This window comes from Salmo salar, chromosome ssa01 (genome assembly GCF_905237065.1).
Source record: "Salmo salar chromosome ssa01, Ssal_v3.1, whole genome shotgun sequence".
NCBI classification, from domain to species: domain Eukaryota; kingdom Metazoa; phylum Chordata; class Actinopteri; order Salmoniformes; family Salmonidae; genus Salmo; species Salmo salar.
In genome coordinates this window covers 16,437,276-16,459,304 of record NC_059442.1, presented here as the reverse complement: position 1 = coordinate 16,459,304, position 22,029 = coordinate 16,437,276, and the positions used below count along the sequence as shown (strand labels likewise).

General features: G+C 42.0%; 1 protein-coding gene across 3 annotated transcripts in view; it reads left to right on the top strand.

Moving 5' to 3' along the window:
- The window catches only part of LOC106566892 (disintegrin and metalloproteinase domain-containing protein 17), a 37,111-nt gene that overhangs the window by 6,000 nt on the left and 9,082 nt on the right, over positions 1-22,029 (top strand). The window contains exons 2-19 of one of the 3 annotated variants that reach the window (XM_014135630.2): positions 1,868-2,000; positions 2,489-2,622; positions 2,776-2,864; positions 4,975-5,143; positions 8,731-8,861; positions 13,236-13,322; positions 13,744-13,869; positions 14,144-14,288; positions 14,425-14,516; positions 14,989-15,141; positions 15,254-15,453; positions 16,302-16,405; positions 17,436-17,570; positions 19,137-19,267; positions 19,514-19,592; positions 19,688-19,776; positions 20,060-20,104; positions 20,654-21,300. In XM_014135630.2, the coding sequence (XP_013991105.1) occupies positions 1,868-2,000; positions 2,489-2,622; positions 2,776-2,864; positions 4,975-5,143; positions 8,731-8,861; positions 13,236-13,322; positions 13,744-13,869; positions 14,144-14,288; positions 14,425-14,516; positions 14,989-15,141; positions 15,254-15,453; positions 16,302-16,405; positions 17,436-17,570; positions 19,137-19,267; positions 19,514-19,592; positions 19,688-19,776; positions 20,060-20,104; positions 20,654-20,704 (2,093 nt within the window). In that variant the 3' untranslated portion in view covers positions 20,705-21,300. Of the gene's footprint in view, positions 1-1,867; positions 2,001-2,488; positions 2,623-2,775; positions 2,865-4,974; positions 5,144-8,730; positions 8,862-13,235; positions 13,323-13,743; positions 13,870-14,143; positions 14,289-14,424; positions 14,517-14,988; positions 15,142-15,253; positions 15,454-16,301; positions 16,406-17,435; positions 17,571-19,136; positions 19,268-19,513; positions 19,593-19,687; positions 19,777-20,059; positions 20,105-20,653; positions 21,301-22,029 lie in introns of those variants that run through there. The other 2 variants (XM_014135554.2, XM_014135492.2) reach the window with 2 other exon arrangements.

The window sequence follows — 22,029 nt, the reverse complement described above, 5'->3', positions numbered from 1 at the left end:
TAGTGAAGACATCAAACTATGAAATAACACACATGGAATCAATGTGTAACCAAAAAAGTGTTAAATAAATCAAAACATATTTGAGATTCTTCAAAGTAGCCACCCTTTGCCTTGATGACAGCTTTGCACACTTGGCATTCTCTCAACCAGCTTCACCTGGAATACTTTTCCAACAGTCTTGACAGAGTTTCCACATATGCTGAGCAATTGTTGGCTGCTTTTCCTTCACTCTGCGGTCCAACTCATCCCAAACTATCTCAATTGGGTTGAGGTCGGGTGATTGTGGAGGCCAGGTCATCTGATGCATAACTCTCCTCCTTAGTCAAATAGTTATTACACAGCCTGGAGGTGTGTTGGGTCATTGTCCTGTTGAAAAACAAATGATAGTCCCAATAAGCGCAAACCAGTTGGGATGGCATATTGCTGCAGAATGCTGTGGTAGCCATGCTGGTTAAGTGTGCCTTGAATTCTAAATAAATCCCAGACAGTGTCATCAGCAAAGCACCCCCACAACATCACACCTCCTCCTCCATGCTTCACTGTGGGAACCACACATGCGGAGATCATCCATTCACCTACTCTGCGTCTCACTAAGACACAGCGGTTAGAACCAAAAATCTACAATTTGGACTCATCAGACCAAAGGACAGATTTCTACCGGTCTAATGTCCATTGCTCGTGTTTCTTGGCCCAAGCAAGTCTCTTCTTATTATTGGTGTCCTTTAGTAGTGGTTTCTTTTCAGCAATTCGACCATGAAGTCCTGATTCACGCAGTCTCCTCTGAACAGTTAATTTTAAGATGTGTCTGTTACTTGAACTTTGAAGCATTTATTTGGGCTGCTAACTCTGAACTTATCCTCTGCAGCAGAGGTAACTCTGGGTCTTCCTTTCCTGTGGCGGTTCTCATGAGAGCCAGTTTCATCATAGCGCTTGATGGTTTTTACGACTGTACTTCAAGAAACTTTTTCAAAGTTCTTGAACTTTTCCGAATTGTCTGACATTAATTTCTTAAAGTAATGATAGACTGTCGTTTCTCATTGTTTATTTGTGCTGTCCTTGCCATAATATGGACTTGGTCCATATACCACCCCTACCTTGTCCCAACACAACTTAATGCGTTTGAGCCAATCAGAAGGTAAGAAATTCCACAAATTAACTTTTAACAAGGCACACCTGTTAATTGAAATGCATTCTAGGTGACTACCTTATGAAGCTGGTTGAGAGAATGCCAAGTGTGTGCAAAAGTAGCAGTATAGCTTCTGTCCCTCTCCTTGTCTCGAACCAGGGACCCTCTGCACACATCGACAACAGCCACCCTCGAAGCATCGTTACCCATCGCTCCACAAAAGCCACGGCCCTTGCAGAGCAAGGGGAACAACTACTTCAAGGTCTCAGAGCGAGTGACATCACCGATTGAAACGCTATTAGCCGTCACCCCGCTAACTAGCTAGCCATTTCACATCGGTTACACAAAGGGTAGCAACTTTTGAATAATCTCAAATATAAAATATATTTTGATTTGTTTAACAAGTTTTTGGTTACTAAATGATTCCATATATGTTATTTCATAGTTTTGATGTCTTCACGATCATTCTACAATGTAGAAAATAGTAAAAAAAAAAAAAAAAATAACCTTGAATGAGTAGGTGTGTCCAAACTTTTTTCTGGTACTGATATACCTATAACATGGCATTTAGTAGATGCTATTATCCAAAGCGACATACAGTCATGCATGCATACATTTTATGCACAAGTGGTCCCGGAAATTGAACCTACTATCCTACCGTTGCAAGCGCCATGCTCTACCAACTGAGCTACATAGGACTGGCCCTCTCACTCTCCTTATATGACTCTTCCCTTATTCCAGAGGCTCTGAGCTCATTGCTGTCCGACTTTGAGGTGCTGCCCGTGTCCGGCCTCCAGCAGCACTCACTCAGGAAGAGGGACATCCACACAGAGTCCCAGCTGGAGCGCATTGTCAGCTTCAGTGCCCTCAAGAGGTAGGTGGCACAAAGTCTCCTATATGGGACTTCTACATGTCTGCTAAATGACTAAAATGTTAGGGCAAAACAGCCAAGACTCCATTCTACTCAATGAGGCGCTTCCACACACTCATGTAACGTTCAAAAGCAAGCAAAAAAAGTTGATGTTCAATGGTTTTGTATCATTCTGATGCCGCCCAGTGCTTAGGAAAGATCATATGACATTAGGGGTTGGAGAAATAGACTAGCACGGTCTCAATTATCTGTAACTTTTTTCAGAGGTTCTAGTCCTCCCTGCTAAGTCCTACTCCTATGTGTTTTAACATTGTTACTGGAATGGCTTTTTATCATTGCCATGGCCTAATGACTAGAGAGCATATATCTTCCTGGGATTTTCAGTGCAATTGAAACAGACCATTGGCAAATGTTATCTGTACCCTCAATAAACCAGATATGTACATTCCTCATGTTTCTCTCCATCAAACTGTAATTTATTTTTTCTGCAGACATTTTAAGCTTTACTTGACAACTAACACAGACTTGTTCACTGAGGACTTCAAAGCTGTGTTTGTAGATAAGCAAGGGAAGGAAGACCGCTATGATGTTCAGCTGCAGAACTACTTTACTGGACATCTTGTAGGTGAGTCTGGAGGGTATTTGTTTTGTTGGTTTTATATGGAATATTGATATGGAGGTGTTTGCGCTTGTGTGTCAGTTTGTGTGTGTGCTTCCATTTCAGTGTGTGTGTGTGAGTGAGTACTGAGAAGAATACCTTAAAATCGTGTGTGTGTAGGTGAGGAGCACTCCCGTGTTCAGGCACACATAGACGGGGACGAGTTCTCGGCCCACATCCTGACAGAGGAGACAGAGTACAACGTAGAGGTAAATCCCAAAACAGGAGCACTGCTTTAACGTTTTTAAAGCAGGGGTTGGAACTGGTTCAGGGAACAGAACAGAAAAACGGAAAATAATATTTTTCAAGGAACTGAAACGGAACCTGGAAAGAGAGTGATCCATACTGTTCCGCAATGGAACCATTATTTTAAAAGCATGGGAACTGGTTAATTATGTTATTTTACATTCCAGGCATTTTAATTTTTTTTGTCCCACAAAAAAAAGCAGCAAAGCTCTGGCACTCAAAAACGTATTCCAGTGTCCACCTGCAAGCTGAAAATCTTTGCCAATGTCTATGCGTGTTTAGGCCAGTGTTGCCAATTTAGCAACTTTGTCGCTATATTTAGCGTTTATTCAGACCCCTCTAGCCACACATTTTCAAAAAAGCGACTAGCGACAAATCTAGCGAATTTTTCTGGTGTTATTGGAGACTTTTGGAGACTCTGACGTGAAAGCACGTATCGTTCTTACTCATCTCAACGAGCAGCGGGTGCTGCCGTGGGCCCCACCTCCGTCCCAAAGCACTCACAGGCGGCCTAGTTCTCGCACAGCAGTCCCTCCCAGCTGCAGTCAGAGCAGGAGATGTTCACCCCTCCGCGTCCAGACTGCAAATGAATCGTGCATGCGGGAAGCTGCCGCTGGCTGATCCCGCCCTGGCTTACATAATATATATATTTTTTTAACATGAATTAGGGCAAGACTAGTTACCATAATTTTCTCACATTGCCACTGACAGTTTTTTTCTGATTGTCTCTTTTTGGTCCATTTAGATTGTTAATGTAGATTGTATACAAAAAATGTAAAAAATGTTATGGTTAAAAATGTTGTGACTTGTTGTAGGCTCCTAAGTGGACCATAAGGTTAAAAACCAAACCAAATTAAGAAAACTAATTAATAAAATAAACTAAGTAACTCCGCCAGTGTCTCTTTTGGGTCACCCTTTGCCGGTCCCAAGCCCGGATAAAGAAGGATGGTTGGAATTGTGACATAAAAAAAAAACAAGAATCGACAGAAGAAAGTTCATTTGTAGTTCTAAACATATTTAGGGTGGTTTTTACTCACTTTGTCTCTCCCACGACATTATTCCTCTCTCCTACAGCGTCCATCACAATTACATGCACATTGACAATTATGCAAATTAGGCGATGATGTCATTTAGCGACTTTTAGGACAGCCAATAGCTACTTTCCTTACTGAGGAGTTGGCAACACTGGTTTAGGCTACCTGCCCTTCCCCCCTCCAAAAACAGACTACTGTACTGACATTGCAACCATCATTCAGAAGATAGGGAGAGAGATTTTTAAATAGCTAGAGAAGAATGGATTAACTAGTTTAATGCTAGTTAAGGATACTATAGGCCTAGTTATCACGTTTCACGTTGGATTTATTAACTACAAAAAGGTAAGACGTGTTTTTTTAAATTCTGGTGCCGCTCTGCACATACAAGCTTTTTAGCTAGCTAGCTCAAAGGACATTCAAAGTTCCTCCATAGAAGCCGCTCCTAGGTATAATTCTGTGGACCTAATTCATGTAATGCATTTCATAAGATGCCCAGCACTTCAATTCTACTCCTCAACCCTCTCTCTCCCCACCCGCAAAATGTCATACATTGGGTACACGCATGTCCATCACGCATGTAAACAACTAGCTTGCCTGCTCTATCCGCACTGATTGGTGAAGTAATATAATGAGCTAAATGTAAAAAACGGTTGATTTCACAGGTTAAAAAAGGAACTGAAAGGAACGATATAAACCAGTACTTTTTTGGGGATCCAACCGGTTCAGAACTTTATTTTGCTGGTAGGAACAGTGGAACGGGAAAAAAAGTGGTTCTGTTCAGAATGAAACAATAGGAAATTAATTCCGGTTCCAACCCCTTGGTTTAAATTAGGCCAGAAAAAAGGTGTCTTAAAACAGTTGCTGGGGAAAAGAGTTGAAACTATCAGCTAAATAAACCAGCGCTAGCCTTTGTTTTTGTAGAATACTTTATCTAACCAATCCTACTTCTCCCACTCCTTCATCCTCTCTCGCTCTCTCTTTATTTTCTCTCTTATTCCTCTTTCTCTCCATCCCCTTCCCCTCTTACCTCTCTCCTCAGCCCCTTTGGAGGTTCACTGAGGTGCCCCCCGATGGCCGTCTGTTGGTATATCGCTCTGAGGACATCCGGAACCTCAGTCGCCTGGCCTCGCCCAAGGTGTGTGGATACATCCATGCTGGGGCCCAGGACCTGCTGCCAGAGTCCGCCAGAGGTGGAGAGGCACAGGAGGGTAAGATGGACTGTGTGTGTGTTCGACAGTATAGGCCTACATACAGAGTAGGAGCCACCCCATTTATGTATGTTTCATACGCATAGACTGAGTGCTTGTGTGTGTGGTGTGCAAAAGTGTGTAGGAGTCAAACATTACAAGCTACCTTATACAACCTTAGTGTGAGGAGGTAGGGAAAGGGAGGAAGATGATTCCTGGAGGAGAGGAGGTAGTAGGTAGGTGGGCGCCCATTCTATCTTGTCCCCACACAGCCTCACAATGAATAAAAACCCTTTAATGTCTAAAACCTATATTCCATAGGCTGGCAACAGGGTGTTATATAAAGCTCTGATTCCTTTGTGTTGCCTGTAATATGTAAAGTTCATTAGAATGACAATGACCTGGGGGAAATCTGAAGGCGCTCAAGACAATGTCCTCTTTTAAAAAAAAACTGTGTGGAAAATGCAGTGAATGATCTCCACAGAAGCATTAGAATTCATGAGAGCTGTTGTATGTAATACACGGAGGGGAAGCAATAGTGAGTACACCCACATGCTGTGGTTCGTTACAGAAGAATCTGAGGTCTTGTAGAGGGAAGGAGAGTACATGATTAGTGGGGTGGGGGACTGCTGCTGACTGTGGTTTGTAGCCTTAGACACACACTGTACGTATGATACACCAGGCCCACTCCAAATGGATGTAGCCGGAAGGGAATTAACATAGTTTGAATTGACACATGCTGTACAGTGTGGCTTCTGAGCTGAGCAGAAGCTATTATTCTACAGATGGAATAACCTGTGAATTTCAAATAAGGGTTAATAAAAACCTTTATTCCGAAAGAAGTGCTTTGCTATTTTGATTCCGGATTCTTGTAATGATTAATCCTACAAGCCACAGCCAGTCTTCCTCCTCATAGAATAAGTGGTGTTGATTCATTTTACTAAACACAAAGTTGGAAATCTGACAGTTCTGAAAATTACTCTATAGTAAAGGATTCATCAGCTAGGCCTATATCTTTCATTTTTACTCTGATGAACAAATAGTGGTAAGAAAAAGTATGTGAACCCTTTGGAATTACCTGGATTTCTGCATAAATTGGTCATAAAATTTGATATGATCTTCATCTAAGTCACAACAAAAGACAAACAGTCTGCTTAAACTAATAACACAAACTATTTGACGTTTTCTTGTTTTTAATTGAACACATTCACAGTGCAGGGTGGAAAAAGTATGGGAACCCTTGGATTTAATAACTGGTTGACCTTCCTTTGGCAGCAATAAACTCAACCAAACGTTTTCTGTAGTTGCGGATCAGACCTGCACAACGGTCAGGAGGAATTGTGGACCATTCCTCTTCACAAAACTGTTTCAGTTCAGCAATATTGTTAGGATGTCTGGTGTGAACCGCTCTCAAGGTCATGCCACCGCATTTTAAATTGAGGTCAGGACTCCAGAAGGCGTATTTTTTTCTGTTGAAGCCATTCTGTTGTTGATTTACTTCTGTTTTGGGTTGTTGTCCTGTTGCATCACCCAACTTCTGTTGATCTTCAATTGGCGGACAGATAGCCAAACATTCTCCTGCAAAATGTCTTGATAAACTTGGGAATACATTTTTCCGTCGACAATAGCAAGCTGTCCAGGTCCAGAGGTAGCAACGCAGCCCCAAACCATGATGCTCCCTCCACCATACTTTACAGTTGGTATTAGGTTTTGATGTTGGTGTGCTGTGCCTTTTTTTCTCCACACATAGTGTTGTGTGTTCCTTCCAAACAACTCAACTTTAGTTTCATCTGTCCACAGAATATTTTGCCGGAAGCGATATGGAACATCCAGGTGCTCTTTTGCGAACTTCAGACGTGCAACACTGTTTTTTTGTTTTGGACCGCAGTAGCTTCTTTCGTGGTGTCCTCCCATGAACACCATTCTTGTTTAGTGTTTTACGTATTGTAGACTCATCAGAGATGTTAGCATGTTCCAGAGATTTCTGTAAGTCTTTAGCTGACTCTCGTGGATTCTTCTTAACCTCATTGAGCATTCTGCACTGTGCTCTTGCAGTCATCTTTACAGGACGGCCACTCCTAAGGAGAGTAGCAACAGTGCTGAACTTTCTCCATTTATAGACAATTTGTCTTACCATGGACTGATAAACATCAAGGCTTTTAGAGATACTTTTGTAACTATTGGTCAATTTCTTCAACAGATGGTCAGGTCTATATAATTATCAAACTTATATATTGGTAGTAGAAAGGAAACACAGACTCTTTGTTTAAGTATTAAAATTGTCCTTTAGTAATACAATTGTGGGCAGAAGTTGGTACAGAGTACAGTATATAATCGCTCTCCCCAGGTTCTGCAGTGTCTAAGACATCCTGTAATTCATATAGCCTCTCCCAGTCCTCTTTGCATTAGTTTCCCTGGCAACAACATTTTAATAAATCGAACCTCCCGCTGACAGCAGCAACCATCTGGTAAGCAATTAAAAGCTCAGAAGTGGGTTTCACCGAAACTTGCCCTTTCATCACAAGAATAGAGGCATAACAAGGTGAACGAGTCCAAGCATCTTCTGACAGATTGCTGTTTTCATTAGGCCTGCGGCAGCCTTGTGTTCTCAGGAAACCAGTTGTATTCTCAGAACCTCAGCCAGGTGGGGCCCAGACAGGAGGAGTATGAATGTAGGCGGTTTCCGCCTTCTGATAGTGTCTGAAGGGCACAACACTCAAAACAGGTGTTAACACACAGTCTCTCTCAACACACACACACACACACACACACACACACACACACACACACACACACAAGGAGACCTTACAGTTTATCATAACAATTTATTAACCCTTTAAAAGGTATGAGGCCTTGGTTTAACCCCTTCATAACCCTTTCCAGCTTTATGCAAGTCAACAAAAATTATTCTGAGATCTATTTTATTCGAGGCATGGTTCACATCAGGCAATGCTTCTTGTGAATAGCAAACTCAAATTTTGTGAGTTATTTTAATTTTATTTTTTAATAGGGCAGGGCAGCTCTAACCAACATCTCCAATCACGTCTCATTGATTGGACTCCAGGTTAGCTGACTCCTGTCTCCAATTTAGCTTTTGGAAAAGTCGTAAGCCTAGGTGTTCACATACTTTTTCCTACACTGTGAATGTTTAAATGATGTGCTCAATATAGACAAGAAAAATACAATCATTTGTGTGTTATTAGTTTAAGCACATTGTGTTTGTCTATTGTTGTGACTTAGATTTTTTATTTATTTATTTCACCTTTATTTAACCAGGTAGGCAAGTTGAGAACAGGTTCTCATTTACAATTGTGACCTGGCCAAGATAAAGCAAAGCCGTCGACACATACAACAACACAGAGTTACACATGGAGTAAAACAAACATACAGTAAAAAAATAAGTCTATATACAATGTGAGCAAATGAGGTGAGATAAGGGAGGTAAAGGCAAAAAAGGCCATGGTGGCGAAGTAAATACAATATAGCAAGTAAAACACTGGAATGGTAGATTTGTAGTGGAAGAAAGTGCAAAGTAGAAATAGAAATAATGGGGTGCAAAGGAGCAAAATAAATAAATACTTAGTCTTCCTTCCTTCCTCCCATCATAGATTCCCTCCACAGAGAGAAGAGAGTGACCCACGACCACAAGAAGAACACCTGTCCTCTAGCCCTGGTGGCTGACTACCGCTTCTTCAAACACATGGGCCGCGGAGAGGAGAGCATTACACTCAACTACCTGGTGAGAGTCCCAAACTAATCTCAGATACCCAGATCTAAAAGATCTATGGGCCAAATGTCCTTTCCCCTTCCGAAATTCGAAAGATGCAAGCACCTGTTACATTGTGATTTGTCTAAATGATCAGTGCCCCAAAAAATCTGCATTCCATGAAATTAGTCCCTTTTGGGTAGTGTAATTTGATGAATTTTTTTATTTTTATTTCTCCTAATTTTAACATTCTGTCATGATGAGAACAAAGTAATAAAAATAGGTATTCCCATCTCAAGAGGTTAAATAAAAAAAATACTATAGTAAGTGTCTATTATGTACCAAATAAAGATTTAATATTGCAGATTGTGGGTTCTATCCATTTAATTGTTTTGTATAATTTCTAATCCCCTTTTTATTTATTTATACTTTCCCCTTTCCATTCCTACCCTGATTATAGTAAACTAAGGGACAACAATACTTCATGTACACATTAAATGTAGTTAAATAATTATACATATATTCTTATTTCCTCTTTCTGTAAGTGCTGGATTTTCACCCACAGCGGCCAATCCACCATTCATTGTGATCTTAACGCCAACCCTCCGGTGTCCACAGATTAACCCATCTTTCCCAGTATAACGCCATTTAGCAATTTCCTTTTGCAATACATCCCTCCATTTTACTGTGATGTCTTACGAGGCTCCTGAACCTCCCTATTTGTAACATTTCTACCGATATTGCTTTAAAAATAAATACTTTACCCAAGACTATAATGATATTTCCCATTGACTGATCATGTTTTTTCAGATCCCCTAACAATATAGTTTGCAGGTCCATCTGAACCCTAATATTATGACTTAACAACAAAGTTGGGAACTCTTTCTTATTGGTCTATTAACTAAGTTATTGCCTGGTGATGTCACCAAAACAGGTTGAAATTTCAGGCATTCTTTTCAAACTGCTCTTAAACTAACAGGGTATTATCATAATTTTCTAAATGTTACAGTATTATTCCAACCTCATAGTGTGGAAATACAGCTGCACCATACAGGTTGGGAGGAGATTTTTTGATGTACTGATTCCATGGCACATGATTTATAAACTGAAACACAAAACGACGCCGGATTCAGAATTTTGTTTTTCATTTAAATGATTATACAAAATTCTTGCAACCAATATAATGTACTAACTAATATATATATATATATATATATATATACATATACACACACACACACACACACACACACACAGAGTTGAAGTCGAAAGTTTACGTACACCATAGCCAAATACATTTAAACTCAGTTTTTCACTATTCCTGACATTTAATCTTAGTAAAAATGTCCTGTCTTAGGTAAATTAGGATCACCACTTTATTTTAAGAATGTGAAATGTCAGAATAATAGTAGAGAGAATGATTTATTTAATCTTTTATTTCTTTCATCACATTCCCAGTGGGTCAGAAGTTTACATACACTCAATTAGTATTTGGTAGCACTATTGTAAAATATACTGTGTCCGTAAAATGTATGTACTGTATAAACAGGAAATAGACGCCTAAGTATTGTTTCCCATTAGTTTACTCCAATTAGGGAAGGGGTGGTAGTGTTAAGGGAAAATTATAAAGAATGAACATTATAATGGGAAAAAATATATACTTAGCAAAAATATAAACACAACATGTAAAGTATTGGTCCAAGATAATCCATCCACCTGATAGGTGGAACAGCATCAAACACCTGGAAACCATGTTTGATGTACTTGATACCATTCCACTAATTCCGCTCCTTACACAAGCCTGTTCTCCCCAATTAAGATGCCACCAACCTCCTGTGCTATACCTACTCAAAGCTTTTAGACCAGGGGTTTCAAACTCATTCCATGGAGGGCCTATACTGTGTTCGAATACCCATATTAACATACTGTATGCTACGTACTTAATGAGTATATACTATTTGTTCATTTTAGTATACTGTAAACGAACAATATCCTTTCAGTTGAATGTACTAGCGCTTTGTCTGCCTACCGGAAGTTGATGCTGTTGCTATGCAACATCTTGCTAGCTTGTTAGCATAACAAATTACTAGCTAGACATCTTACGACTTCATTAACCATATCCATTGAGAATGCACAACGACTATACCGCTAAGAATGATGTGAATAATCAAGTCAATAAACGTTGAGTAGTTAGATAGCATATAGTTAATACTGTATACTGCCAAGTTTGATTTATTAGTAGCCAACTAACTTTAAGTAGCTACCTAACATACCGGTACATACAAGTAACTGCTGTAATGATATGCGGTTCGTAAGGCCAGCGTAGCTGACAAATTGTCAGCTAACATAAGGTGTAACGTAACTTATTTGGAAAGTCAAAGAACAAAACGTTCTTAACATTTGTCATTATTCGTTAAAGCAATGAATTTGTATCCGCTCTCGTCGGTCTTCGGCTGCATATTTTCTTAAAATCTGAAAATGTTGTGAAGCTACACTAATTTTCTGAGCAATTGCATTATTGGCCCTAAAAGCACAAAAATAGTGTCCACTGCTTGTATACTTCGTATTTTAGTATGACATGCGGGAACTTTTTGGCATACTAACTATATCCATACTAAACTCAGCAGGACCCAGTCTTTCAAAGATAATTAATAAAAATCCAAATAACGTCACAGATCTTCATTTAAACACTGTTTCCCATGCTTGTTCAATGAACCATTAACAATTAATGAACATGCACCTGTGGAACGGTCATTAAGACACGAACAGCTTACAGACGGTAGGCAATTAAGGTCACAGTTATGAAAAGTTAGGACACTAAAGAGGCCTTTCTACTGACTCTGAAAAACATCAAAAGAAAGATGCCCAGGGTCCCTGCTCATCTACATGCCTTAGGCATGCTGCAAGGAGGCATGAGGACTGCAGATGTGGCCAGGGCAATAAATTGCAATGTCCGTACTGTGAGATGCCTAAGACAGCACTACAGGGAGACAGGACGGACAGCTGATCGTTCTCGCAGTGGCAGACCACGTGTAACAACACCTGCACAGGATCAGTACATCCGAACATCACACCTGCGGGACAGGTACAGGATGGCAACAACAACTGCCCGAGTTACACCAGGAACTCACAATCCCTCCATCAGTGCTCAGACTGTCCGCAATAGGCTGAGAGAGGCTGGACTGAGGGCTTGTAGGCCTGTTGTAAGGCAGGTCCTCACCAGACATCACCGGCAACAATGTTGCCTAAGGGCACAAACCCACCGTTGCTGGACCAGACAGTGCTCTTCACTGATGAATCGCGGTTTTGTCTCACCAGGGGTTATGGTCGGATTCATGTTTATCTTCGAAGGAATGAGCGTTACACCGAGGCCTGTACTCTGGATCGGGATCGATTTGGTGGTGGAGGATCCATCATGGTCTGGAGTGGTGTGTCACAGCATCATCGGACTGAGCTTGTTGTCATTGCAGGCAATCTCAACGCCGTGCATTACAAGGAAGACATCCTCCTCCCTCATGTGGTACCCTTCCTGCAGGCTCATCCTGACATGACCGTCCAGCATGACAATGCCACCAGCCATATTGCTCGTTCTGTGCATGATTTCCTGCAAGACAGAATGTCAGTGTTCTGCCATGGCCAGCGAAGAGCCTGGATCTCAGTCCCATTGAGCACGTCTGGGACGTGTTGGATCGGAGGGTGAGGGCTAGGGCCGTTCTCCCCCCTAGAAATGTCCGTGAACTTGCAGGTGCCTTGGTGGAAGAGTGGGGTAACATCTCACAGCAAGAACTGGCAAATCTGGTGCAGTCCATGAGGAGGAGATGCACTGCAGTACTTAATGCAGCTGGTGGCCACACCAGATACTGACTGTTACTTTTGATTTTGACCCCCCCTTTGTTTAGGGACACATTATTCCATTTCTGTTAGTCAAATGTATGTGGAACTTGTTCAGTTTATGTCTCAGTTGTTGAATCTTGTTATGTTCATACAAATATTTACACATGTTAAGATTTCTGAAAATAAATGCAGTTGACAGTGAGAGGACGTTTCTTTTTTTGCTGAGTTTATGACAAATAAGCATATTCGACTTAATTTACATCACAAATAGTATGCTTAGTGGGGTTAGTATGAGTATTCGAACACAGCTCTTCTATTAAGACTTAAACAAGCAGGTGAGAGGAGTTCTATACTAATTAGTGACCTTTAATTCATCAATCAAGAACAAGGGACGAGTGAAAACCCGCAGACACTCAGCCCGCCGTGGAATGAATTTGACACGTGTTTTAGACCTTCATGAAGTGCCTGAAAGTAGAGCATGAGGTCCATTTGGAATTGTGTAGTGCTGCAACAAACCACTGTCCAGGAACAGGCATCATCTGGGTTTGTACTAATACTGTCTGTTTCCCCCAGATTGAGTTGATTGACAGAGTGGATGACATGTACAGGAACACAACCTGGGATGACGAGTTTACAGGATATGGTGTTCAGATCCAACAGGTGGGACTGTGTGTGTGTGTGTGTGTGTGTGTGTGTGTGTGTCTGAGTTGGTAGTAGTTGTAAGCAAATATTGTCATTTGGCGTTGTCATTTCCACACCAATCATTCCATATCACTAGTGACAACATAGCTCAGTGTGTTATGTGTCAGCGCTGGGTTGAGAAATGAAGCTGAGCATAACTGTAGTACCCTAATTGAATTTGGAAAAGCATTTTTGGAGCAGACCGTGGAAGCTCTTTGTGTGAGAATGAATGGCAACACTGTGCGTCTACTACGAAACCACTGCTGTCTCACTGAATAAATATGTGGCGGTCTATGATCCATATCTTCTCCTGACCATAATATCTTGTGCAGAGTATTATGGGGACTGTACGTGCTGTAACCTTAATTGGGTTTAAGAAGTTGTAATGTCCTGGTTGTAGATCATCATCAACAAGGAGCCGACCAGAGCGCCGCTTGGCCAGGCTGGGCCGGGCTGGACCCACTACAACATGAAGGGAAGCCCCATCCAAGGCAAGGAGGTGTGGGACGTCAAGAAACTGTTGGAAGTGAGACACTGCTACTGACTCTAATCTACTCAGATGCCATTACAGAGTGTAGCCTGTACAGTGTTCTGTTGTCTGTAGGTAGGGAATAGATGAAGACACATTTTTCTGAGGGGTCACTGTATGAACTTTACGTTGTAGAAACTTCAATAACATTTACTTGAAAGGGCCTAAACATGATTGACAACAAACACCCTCACCAATGGGGGATACTTTTTGCTTGTAATGAGTAGTATTTTCTTCTCATTCATTTTTCAACACCTCTTTTTCTCTGCAGCAATTTAGCACGGACATAGCGGACAATGCTAGCACCGTGTGCCTGGCCCACCTGTTCACCTATCAGGACTTTGACGAGGGGACACTGGGCCTGGCTTACGTGGCCCCTTCTAAAGCCCAGGCTCTGGGGGGCCTCTGCCCTAAACGTGAGGCTTAGCCTCTCACAGAGGTCCTCTCAATTTTGATCAAATAACTATGATTAGTGTTTTGATAATGGTGTGATAGATTTTCAAGAGATTGCTCCTATATTTCTAGTCTGATTTCTCTTTTTGTTTTCTGCAGCTTTCTTTCCATCTAGTTCCGTTAAGAATCCCAGTTTCCTCAACACTGGTTTAACCAGCACTAAGAATTATGGCAAAACCATTCTCACCAAGGTAGGTTCCTCATTGAGTATCTGAATCCAGCCATGCTATTTCTATGGCGTCTGCACCCTCTATCGAACAAACTAGAACCAGGACTGAACAACTCCCTGTATTGCATAATTCATGACATCTTTCTGGGTCATAGGTCATAGGTCAGATGATAGGCCCCAATGCAGTACTCAGTCAAGATGATGGTTTGAGGTGTTGTCTAATGACACTCATGTGGTGGATAGAATAATCTGTGGGGCACATTGTGTTGGGTCATGGGTTGAGTAGGCAGCAGTATGCATCATGTGACTAATATTAATGACTTAGACCTTTCAAGACCCTCTTGAAGTCACTGCTCCTCAGATATTCTACATGCTTTTATATCCCAAAGGTAATAGATATGTCATAATTTCTTTATTTTATTTATTGTTGCAAGTCAATGTATGGTTTCCAAGCATTTTATTTATTTCTTTTTCTTTTTTTCTCCCATCACCAGGAAGCCGATTTGGTGACAACCCATGAGCTGGGCCACAACTTTGGAGCTGAGCACGACCCTGACAACATGCACTACTGCGCCCCTAGCGACGACCACGGGGGCAAGTTTGTCATGTACCCCATCGCTGTGAGCGGGGACCACTACAATAACAAGGTAATGCTCTTCAAATCTTCTGTCAAATGACTCGTATATGCTCACATGACATTTACCTTATTCTTTCTTTCTTTCCTTCCTCCCTTCCTTTATGTTTGTCTTCTCCCCACAGCGTTTCTCCAACTGCAGTAAGATCTCCATAGGGAAGACGCTGCGCTTCAAGGCTCCCATCTGCTTCAAGGAGAGGAACAGCAAGGTGTGTGGGAACTTGCGCGTTGAGGAAGGGGAGGAGTGCGACCCGGGCCTGCTGCACCTCAACGACGACCAGTGCTGCTCCGCCGACTGCAAGTTCAGGCCCGAGTCCCAGTGCAGGTAGAAACCCGCCACACACGGCCCAAAATGGCCACCTCTGAGTGCAGTAATTCATATGGTAGGATGACATTTACAAGGGCTTCAGTGAATTCCCGCCTTTCTTTACTTACTGGCTGACTTTATTGTCCCCATGGGGAAATTTTGTTTGCAGTGTCATGTAGAAGTTACAACATGGTTACATACAGAATCATGTCAATTTCATAATATACAGTAAACTAATAAAGTAAACTGACATTGATACCCCACTGACATTGCAGTTCTTTTGTGTGTGTTTAATGGCCCAGTGCTGTCAAAAATGTGAATTTTTTTAAATATTTTTTTTATATACATTTTCACACTATGGTTGGAATAATACTGTGAAAATGACCATGAAGCCGTTTTAGTGTAAAAGCTGTTTTGAAAAGACAGCCTGAAATTTCAGCCTCTTTTGGCAGTTTTGGCCTGCCTGGTGACATCACCAGGTGGTAAATGAGTTAATAGACCAATAAGAGAGAGAGTTCCAAACCGCTCTGCCAATAACAGGCTGTTTTCAGTTTTCCCCTCCCTACTCAGGCCACTCCCAGATAGTCCTAGCTAAACTCTTGCTTGAGAAATTGCACTTTGTTAAGAAGCTATTTTTTTTTTTTTTTTTTACCATTTTAATTGAAAATAATCACAGTAAGGTACTTTATTGTTAGCCATAAAGGATTTGATATTGAGATAAAAATGGCTGCATTGGACCTTGAACATACTATCCAGTAACCTTCCTCTATCATCACCATGCCAGTGCATACACACTACTATGATGCTTAGTGACATTCCCAACATGGAAACTGAAGTTATCGTTTTCTACGTCCGGGTACATCCAGTGACAGGAACAGTCCATGCTGTAAGAACTGCAAGTTTCAGCAGGCAGGCAAGCCATGCCAGGAGCCAATCAACGCCACCTGTAAGGGCATGTCCCTCTGCACAGGTAAGCCTCCCCTACTGTTCATACACAGGCTAGTCACGGCTAACAGACCTGTAAGGGCATGTCCCTCTGCACAGGTAAGCCTCCCCTACTGTTCATACACAGGCTAGCCACGGCTAACAGACCTGTAAGGGCATGTCCCTCTGCACAGGTAAGCCTCCCCTACTGTTCATACACAGGCTAGCCACGGCTAACAGACCTGTAAGGGCATGTCCCTCTGCACAGGTAAGCCTCCCCTACTGTTCATACACAGGCTAGCCACGGCTAACAGACCTGTAAGGGCATGTCCCTCTGCACAGGTAAGCCTCCCCTACTGTTCATACACAGGCTAGCCACGGCTAACAGACCTGTAAGGGCATGTCCCTCTGCACAGGTAAGCCTCCCCTACTGTTCATACACAGGCTAGTCACGGCTAACAGACCTGTAAGGGCATGTCCCTCTGCACAGGTAAGCCTCCCCTACTGTTCATACACAGGCTAGCCACGGCTAACAGACGGGCCCGCACAGGAGCCTCCCTACTGTTCATACACAGGCTAGCCACGGCTAACAGACCTGTAAGGGCATGTCCCTCTGCACAGGTAAGCCTCCCCTACTGTTCATACACAGGCTAGCCACGGCTAACAGACCTGTAAGGGCATGTCCCTCTGCACAGGTAAGCCTCCCCTACTGTTCATACACAGGCTAGCCACGGCTAACAGACCTGTTCATACACAGGCTAGCCACGGCTAACAGACTGATGTGATTTATTTTTTATTGATCATTGATGCTTTGTAATACAGGGCTCCCTAGTAAAATATATGTTGTTCTCAATGGGACTCACCCCTGTTTTAAAGAAAAATAAATATACTCTTATTCAACCGGACAACTAATCATTATCTGCTATGTAAGGGATATTTTGGACCAACATCCTCTAGCTGGATAGGTCTCCAGGTCGTGCTGTTGAGACATCAGTTTGTGTATTTGACTGACTCCCTGAGGGAGAATCTCAATTTCTTTGATGTCCTCTCTCCCCGCCGCCTTCTCAAAACCTTAGGTAACAGCAGTGAGTGCCCAACCCCAGACAACGCTCCGGACAATACCATCTGTGTGGACAGTGGGAGGTGCAGCGACGGGGAGTGCATGACCTTCTGTGAGGCTGTGCAGAACCTGCAGCCCTGTGCTTGTAATGGTACAACCCTCTCACATTCACACTGCTACAGTCTAGATTGACACCACTGTACAGTACCATGGTGTACCCATAGAGATAGAGCCTCTCTATAGTTGTATTTCTATGGGTGGACCCAATATCTTTGCATTAAAAGTTTTGTTCTTTATTTGATTTGAGGCTTCAAGTTTAAATTAATGTTCGAAACCCAAATACTTAAATTAGATTTCTGCCAGTATACTGTACAGTGCCTTCAGAAAGTATTCATACCCCTTGACTTATTCCACATTTTGTTTTGTTACAGCCTGAATTCAAAATGGATTAAAATGATTTTTTCTTACCCACCCTCACACAATACCCCATAATGACAAAGTGAAAACATGTTTAAAGAAATGTCTGGACATTTGAGTTTCTGGACACCCCAGCACCTTTAGCGGTGACTACAGCTTTGAGTTGTCTTGGGTATGTCTGTATCAGCTTTGAGTTGTCTTGGGTATGTCTGTATCAGCTTTGAGTTGTCTTGGGTATGTCTGCTTTGCACATCTGGATTTGAGTCTTTTCTCCCATTATTCCTGGCAGATTTTCTCAAGCTCTGTTATGTTAGATGGAGAGTGGCAGTGAACAGCAATCTTCAAGTCTTTCCACATATTTTCAATGGGATACAAGTCTGGCCTTTGGCTGTGCCTCTTAAGGACTTTCACATTCTTGTTCTGAAGCCATTCCAGCTTTGCTTTGACTGTATGCTTGTGGTCATTGTCCTGTTGGAATGTAAATCTTTGCCACAGTCTAAGGTTGTTCTCCCCTGCTTCTTTTTTTAGGACTTGCTTCCGTCTGGCCACTCTTCCAGATTGGTGGAGTGCTGTAGAGACTGTTGTCCTTCTGGCAGGTTCTCCCATCTCAGCTAAGGAACTCTGTAGTACTGTCAGAGTGGCCATTGGGTTCTTGGTCACCTCCATGACCAAGGTCCTTCTTGCCGGAGGCTCAGTTTGGTCAGATAGCCAGCTCTAATCAAGTCTGGGTAGTTCCATATTTTTTCCTTTCCCAATGATGGAGACCACTGTGCTTTTGGAAACTTTAAACATTCTAGAAGTTGTTTTATACCCTTCCCCAGATATATGCCTCATCACAATTCTATCTCGGAGATCTAAGAACAGTTCCTTGGACTTCATGGTAGAGTTTCTGTTCTGACACTTTGTATAGGTAGACGGGTGTTTCTGTCTAAATCATGTCCAAACAAATGAATTGGCCTCAGGTGGACTCCTATCAAGTTGTAGTGACATATCAAGGGTGATCAAAGGAAATTGGATGCACCAGAGCTCAATTTGTAGGGTTGTGAATACTTATGTAAATGACATATTTCTGGATTTAATTTTCAATACATTTGCTAACATTTCATTATGGGGTATTGTGTGTAGATGAGTAAGGAAAAATAATCAATTTAATAAATGTTGAATTCAGGCTGTAACACAACAAAATGTGGAATAAGTCAAGGGATATTAAGGTACTGTAAAGGACATTTGGAGAAGGATACGGATAATAGTATAGCACCAGGTTGTCTTTGAACCTAAACTGACCTCTTTACTCTCCCAGAGATGGTCAACTCGTGTAAGGTCTGCTGCCGGGACAAAAATGGCACCTGCACTCCCTTCGTCAAAAAGGACCAGAACTTCCTGTACCTGCGCAAGGGGAAACCCTGCACCGTGGGCTTCTGTGACGAGGGCGTGAGTGACTGACCTCTTCCATTAGCATTGACCTTTCACCTCTACTCACACTGAATGGCCGCGGCCTGTATTCAGAGTTTCAACACATTTCACGTCAATAAATCCATTTTAAAATAATAATAAAATATATTTTTACACGAAGAGAATGTTTTGAATAGATGGTATTGGTCCTACAGGGGGAGTTACCACGTTCTATTTAAATTGTCTGATAATTATGATCTATTGATTTGTCTGTGTTTGTTTCAGGGAAAATGCATGAAGCAAGTCCAGGATGTGATCGAGAGGTTGTGGGATTTCATTGACAAGCTGGACATCAACACATTCGGTGAGATGGGATGCAGTGTTGGAGTTAGACTAGCTTGGAGGTTATTTGAAAGGTTGGTTGGACTTTGTCTTTTTCTCTCTGTCTCCCTCTTGTAGGGAAGTTCCTGGCAGACAACATCGTGGGCTCAGTGGTGGTGTTCTCTCTGATCTTCTGGATCCCTCTCAGTATCCTGGTGCACTGTGTGGTGAGACGCCTTACTGAGCATGTCTGTCTATACATGTTGTTGTCCTCTGTTGCTCAGTTGGTAGAGCATGGCGCTTGCAACGCCAGGATAGTGGGTTCGATTCCAGGACCACCGATAAGTGAAATGTATGCACGGATGACACTAAGTCGCTTTGGATAATAGTGTCTTCATATTGGCATGTTGTATAATAATAATATTTGAAGCCCACCACATAGTTGATTTAAGACACATTAATGTCTATTGCTGATACACTAATGGCATGCTTTCTGCTTTGTTTCTGTAGGATAAAAATCTGGAGAAGGAGTATGAGGAGAGCACCAAGTCCAGTGTAAGTCTGTCACGTCATGACTAAAACATGAACTTCCTCAGTGTAAGTCTGTCACGTCATGACTAAAACATGAACTTCCCCAGCGTAAGTCTGTCACGTCATGACTAAAACATGAACTTCCCCAGCGTAAGTCTGTCACGTCATGACTAAAACATGAACTTCCCCAGCGTAAGTCTGTCACGTCATGACTAAAACATGAACTTCCCCAGCGTAAGTCTGTCACGTCATGACTAAAACATGAACTTCCCCAGCGTAAGTCTGTCACGTCATGACTAAAACATGAACTTCCCCAGCGTAAGTCTGTCACGTCATGACTAAAACATGAACTTCCCCAGCGTAAGTCTGTCACGTCATGACTAAAACATGAACTTCCCCAGCGTAAGTCTGTCACGTCATGACTAAAACATGAACTTCCCCAACATAAGTCCTATGCCCTCCCATGTTCACCACTGTCCACATGTTCTAGGTTTGAACTTTGAAGTCGCACTCACTATAACACGCTATCCCTTTTAGAGACTACTACAGAGCATGTTGTCTTTTCTTGCCCAGGGACCCCTGTCCAGGCAAACCGGAGGCCCAGGAACCACCATCATATGTTAGCAAAAAAGAAGTTTGCAGGTCTTATCAGGTGAATGGCAAGGAGAAGTAATCAACAGTTTTAAATTAATAGATTTGGTAGATGTATTATTTTGACCTCCCCACATTATAATTGGAAAGGAATTGTAAACGAACAGCCTTTTTATCGAGATAGGTAACTGAAAACACATTTTCTCTAATAGCAGCCATTTAGCTGGTTAGTCAAATGTTGGCAAGATGTTATTAAGGACTACAGATTGCATGACAGAAATGTAATTTCCGATTTGAGCCGACATATGCAGCGTTTACCGGGAATGCAGTCTCTGCTAACGAAGGAACATTGCCTTTCAATCATGCTGTAAAGCTGAACTTTCGCGATACGGATTAAATAGAGTCCTAAGTCAAGAAAGCTTACCATCAGCCACTGGCATTTGCCATGCCTAGTACTCGTGGGTGCTTTTTCAAAGGCTATGTCAAACTCCAGTGAGTGTGTAATTTGCTCAATATTAGAAGTTGAGAAAGAAAGTTGACATCATTAGAAAGAAGATTTTCTCCTCTTTTCTACAGCGCATTTGGAATGTATTCAGACCCTTTGACTTTTTCCACAATTTGTTACGTTACAGCCTTATTCTAAAATTGATTAAATCGTTTTTTCCCCTCATCGATTTGCACACAAAACCCCATAATGTCAAAGCAAACATTTAAAAATAAAAAAGTAAAATAAAAATGTGAAATATTACATTTACATAAGTATTCAGACCCTTTACTCAGTACTTTATTGAAGCACCTATGACAGCGATTACAGCCTCGCGTCTTCTTGGGTATTTTTATTTTATTTATTTCACCTTTATTTAACCAGGTAGGCCAGTTGAGAACAAGTTCTCATTTACAACTGCCACCTGGCCAAGATAAAGCAATGCGACACAAAGAACACAGATTTACCCATTGGATAAACAAACGTACAGTCAATAACACAATAGAAAAGTCTATATACAGTGTGTGCAAATGAAGTAAGATTAGGGAGGTAAGGCAATAAATAGGCCATAGTGGTGAAATAACACTACAAGCTTGGCACATCTGTATTTGGGGAGTTTTTCCCATTCTTCTCTGCAGATCCTCTCAAGCTCTGTCAGGTTGGATGGGGAGTGTTGCTGCACAGCTATTTTCAGGTCTCCAGAGATGTTCGATCGAGTTCAAGTCTGGGCTCTGGCTGGGTCACTCAATTATATTCAGAGACTTGTCCCGAAGCCACTCCTGCGTTGTCTTGGCTGTGTGCTTAGGCTTGTTGACCTGTTGGAAGGTGAACCGCCGCCCCAGTCTGAGGTCCTGAGCGCTCTGGGGCATGTTTT